General features: G+C 42.8%; 1 protein-coding gene across 1 annotated transcript in view; it reads left to right on the forward strand.

The window, feature by feature from the left end:
• LOC107083302 (acyl-coenzyme A thioesterase 1-like) overlaps positions 1-3,534 on the forward strand; it is a 30,835-nt gene that overhangs the window by 18,784 nt on the left and 8,517 nt on the right. The window contains exons 5-6 of the mRNA XM_015372421.1: positions 1,266-1,456; positions 1,536-1,711. Of these exons, the coding sequence (XP_015227907.1) occupies positions 1,266-1,456; positions 1,536-1,711 (367 nt within the window). The remainder of the gene's footprint in view (positions 1-1,265; positions 1,457-1,535; positions 1,712-3,534) is intronic.

A 3,534-nucleotide genomic window follows, 5' to 3' on the forward strand; every position in this document is an offset into this window, starting at 1 on the left:
AGACTGACAGCAGCTCATTGGATAATTTGGATCACGTGTAGCCTGGTGCCAGACGCTACGAACAGCTTTACCGTAGTAACAGGAGAAGCGGTGCAAGTGAAGTTAGATACTGTTGTCGGCAGTATGCGGTAATTTATAAATGTTTTAAATCAGGATTGGTCTGGATCCAAACTGATCCGTGACCCTTGTTCTAGGGTGTCAAACAGAGTTTGAACAAATCTGTTATGTCTCAGACTTGGTAGTCATCAGCGTATACATGAAAACGTCCAGGAGGTAAACTCATCCAACAGGACACATCCAAACATTTTTTGCTCCTTTTAGTGAGGTAGGACCTGAACCATGATAGATCTGAGCCAGTAATACCCACCACTGCTCTAATCTGGAGACCAGAATGTTCTGTTCCATTGTGTCAAAAGCAGCTGTCAAACTGGGAAGCACCAGTAAGACACAGTTCCCAGAATCCATTGCCAAGAAGATGTCACTTTAACAGAGCAGATTTGGTTTAAGCTATGTTATGTTTAAAAAACAAATTCATCTGAATAATAATTAATAATAATAATTAATCTAAATAAGCAATTTTCTCCAACATCTTGAACTGAAAGGTAACTTAGTTTGGAAAATAAAACGGCAGATGAAGGCCAACATCAGTATGAACATGACATACCAACATTTTGGTGGCAGCATGATGCCGTTGGAGTGTCTTTCTTCACTAGACACAGTGTTTTGGTCATAGTAGATAAGATACATGTTGCAGACTATGAATCTGAGGAAATTGTTCTTTATTTTGTCTTAGTTGTAAGACTTAAAATTAAATCTAAAATAATAAAATGATTGTTTCGAGCCATCTTCCGAGGTCAACTAGAGTTTTTCCTCTCCACTGTCACTACGAGCATGCTTGGTGTGAGGGATTACCGTCGAGTCAATGAGTTGATTCAATCAGCTGGTTTTTATTATAGAAAACTTTGAATCAGTCTGATAGTATGATCTCGTTGAACTGTCTCTGTAGAGTGAGATGAGGTGTTTGGAATTGGCGCTATGCGAATAAACTGAATTAAATTGAATTCTATTTCTTCTGTTCAGGTATACAGTGAGAGAAAAATAGTTTTAAAGCAAAAGTCCATGTGACTCTGTATTCATTACTCCTGTGTTAGACAAGTTGACCGCAGGATGTTTTATTCCCATTTACAGGGAATACATTACTGATGCTTTGTGACGCCTGCAGAAAGTGTTTATTTTCTGACTAGAATTGTCTCTTTTTTTTTAAGACTGAGGAAGAAAAATGTGGAGGCACCGTTTACGGTGCGGATCTCCCTGCTGGAGGGCCACGTCTCACCCAGTCGAGGGCAGCTCAATGAGCTGGCAGCTGTAAGCGCCGAGCGGTGGTATGTCGCTCCAGAGGTGAAGAGAATAGACATTCGTCAAAATGGAATCGTAGGGACATTGTTGGTTCCCCCTGGTGAGTCTATTACCCATTAGTGCTGTGATTTTACACCTGTTGAGCCGTGAATAGCCCACCTTTGCTGGTTTTCCTGCAGGCCCAGGCCCATTTCCAGCCCTTCTGGATCTATGGGGAATGGGTGGAGGACTACTAGAATACCGCTCCTCTCTCCTTGCATCTAAAGGCTACGTTAGCCTTTCTCTCGCATACTTTGGACACAAGGATCTACCTGGTCCACCAGATCGTTTCACCGTCGGAGATTCATATTTTAAGGCAGGCTAATGCTACGCATTCTGAATCCTCTCCCAGCCGTGTTTATCAGTCTTCCAGTGCCTTTAAAACTTTTTGTTTTTTGGGTGGGAACTTAAGGTTATCAGTTCTTTCCCCTTTTATGAAGGTTCATCTTTAGGGGCATAAGTTCTTGACTTTATTGACATTCACATCCAGCAGAACCACATTGAACCTCTCCAATAAGCAGAGATGAAATCCACATTTCCCTTAATCCAGACCCCTCCGGCCCTTTCCTTTGCCTAGAAGTACTGTACATAAAGGTTATAAACAGTGAAGCCCTGTTGGAGTCCATCATGGACCTGGAATATGATGACATACTTCTGCCCAGTGGTTAACACTGCTGCCTTGCAGCAAGAAGGTTCAGGGTTCAATTCCTGGCCCGGGGTCTTTCTGCATGGAGTTTGCATGTTCTCCCTGAACATGTGTGGGTTCTCTCCGGGTATTCCGGCCTCCTCCCACAGTCCAATAACATGACTGTTAGGTAAATTGGCTTCTTTAAATTCTCCTTAGCTGTAAGTGTGTGTGTGAATGGTTGTTTGTCCTATGGATGGATGGATAGAAGGACGGACCGACTTCCGCTCCACTTGTAAAGAGACTTGATGGCCCAGAGTAAAGGGGAGGGGCTACTCATTGGCTCTAACACAGGGCACGACGAGGGACATGGTTTAATGCCTTCTCCAGGTCCACAAAACACACGTGGGAGTTGGGCTAACGCCCAAGCACCCTACAGTATCCTGCAGTTTCTACAGTCAGAAAGACTCTCCTATCCTGAACCCTGTCATAGGCCTTACCGGGGAGGCTGAGGTGTGATTCCCCCTATAGGTTGAACACATCCTCCGGTCCCCCTACTTATACCGAGGAACCACCAACCTAACCTGCCAGTTCAGGGGTATTTTCTTGCTAGCGATATTGTAGAGGTGTGTTAGCCATGGCAGCCAACAACAACCAGAGACCTAGGGTATAGGGGTGGATGACATCTACACCTGAAGCCTTGCCACCATGCAGTTTTTTGACCAAATTACTGACCTTAGCCTGGGCGATGGGTGAATCCGTCCCTTCTTCCACTACTGAAGATGCGTCGGCCGGGTTGAGGGGATTCTCAAAGTACTTCTTCCACCTTCCGAGGAGCCCTGCTTACCCCTCCAGAGACGCCAGAGGTTTTGCCAGAATTGCTTTGAAGCCGACTGATAGTCTTTGTCCAGGACAGAGTTTTACCTTTGTAACCTTCTTGGGAGTAGCACGCTTGGCCTCACTATACCTCCTTGTTGCCCTAGGACTTCCTCTATAAGCCTCCTTCATCAGCTTGACAGCATCCCTTACTGGCAGTGACCACAACTGGGTTTGCATTATTTGGCCTTGATTAAATATGTGTATATAAGGTGGATGATTAGCTTCCTATTACCAATAGTTTCTAGCCTTAGCCTACATTTCGAATTGTAGGAAGTGACCCTGTCCTACAGTCACCAAGATAGAAACATTTATAAATCTAAGTCGGTATACTATTAAATCTAAGATTTGTATTGGTTTCTTGTTGTCAACTCATACATAAATTTGTTACCAGATCTTTCATATATTAGAATATGTTTCTAAGTTACAAATACAAGTTAAAATGTTCCAACTTTGAAAAATAGACAAGGATGAATCACTATTTTTTTTAGCACAAATCTACAACTCTGATGAAGATTGTTGGCTTGTAGCTTTTTACACATAAATTTGTGATTGTACTCAGAAATTTGTAATTTTCACTCTTAAATTTGTGATTTCTATCAAGAAATCTGATTTCTTTAATTGGGAATTTGGGATTT

The sequence above is a fragment of the Cyprinodon variegatus genome, unplaced genomic scaffold, assembly GCF_000732505.1.
Source record: "Cyprinodon variegatus isolate N-32 unplaced genomic scaffold, C_variegatus-1.0 Scaffold72, whole genome shotgun sequence".
Classification (NCBI taxonomy): domain Eukaryota; kingdom Metazoa; phylum Chordata; class Actinopteri; order Cyprinodontiformes; family Cyprinodontidae; genus Cyprinodon; species Cyprinodon variegatus.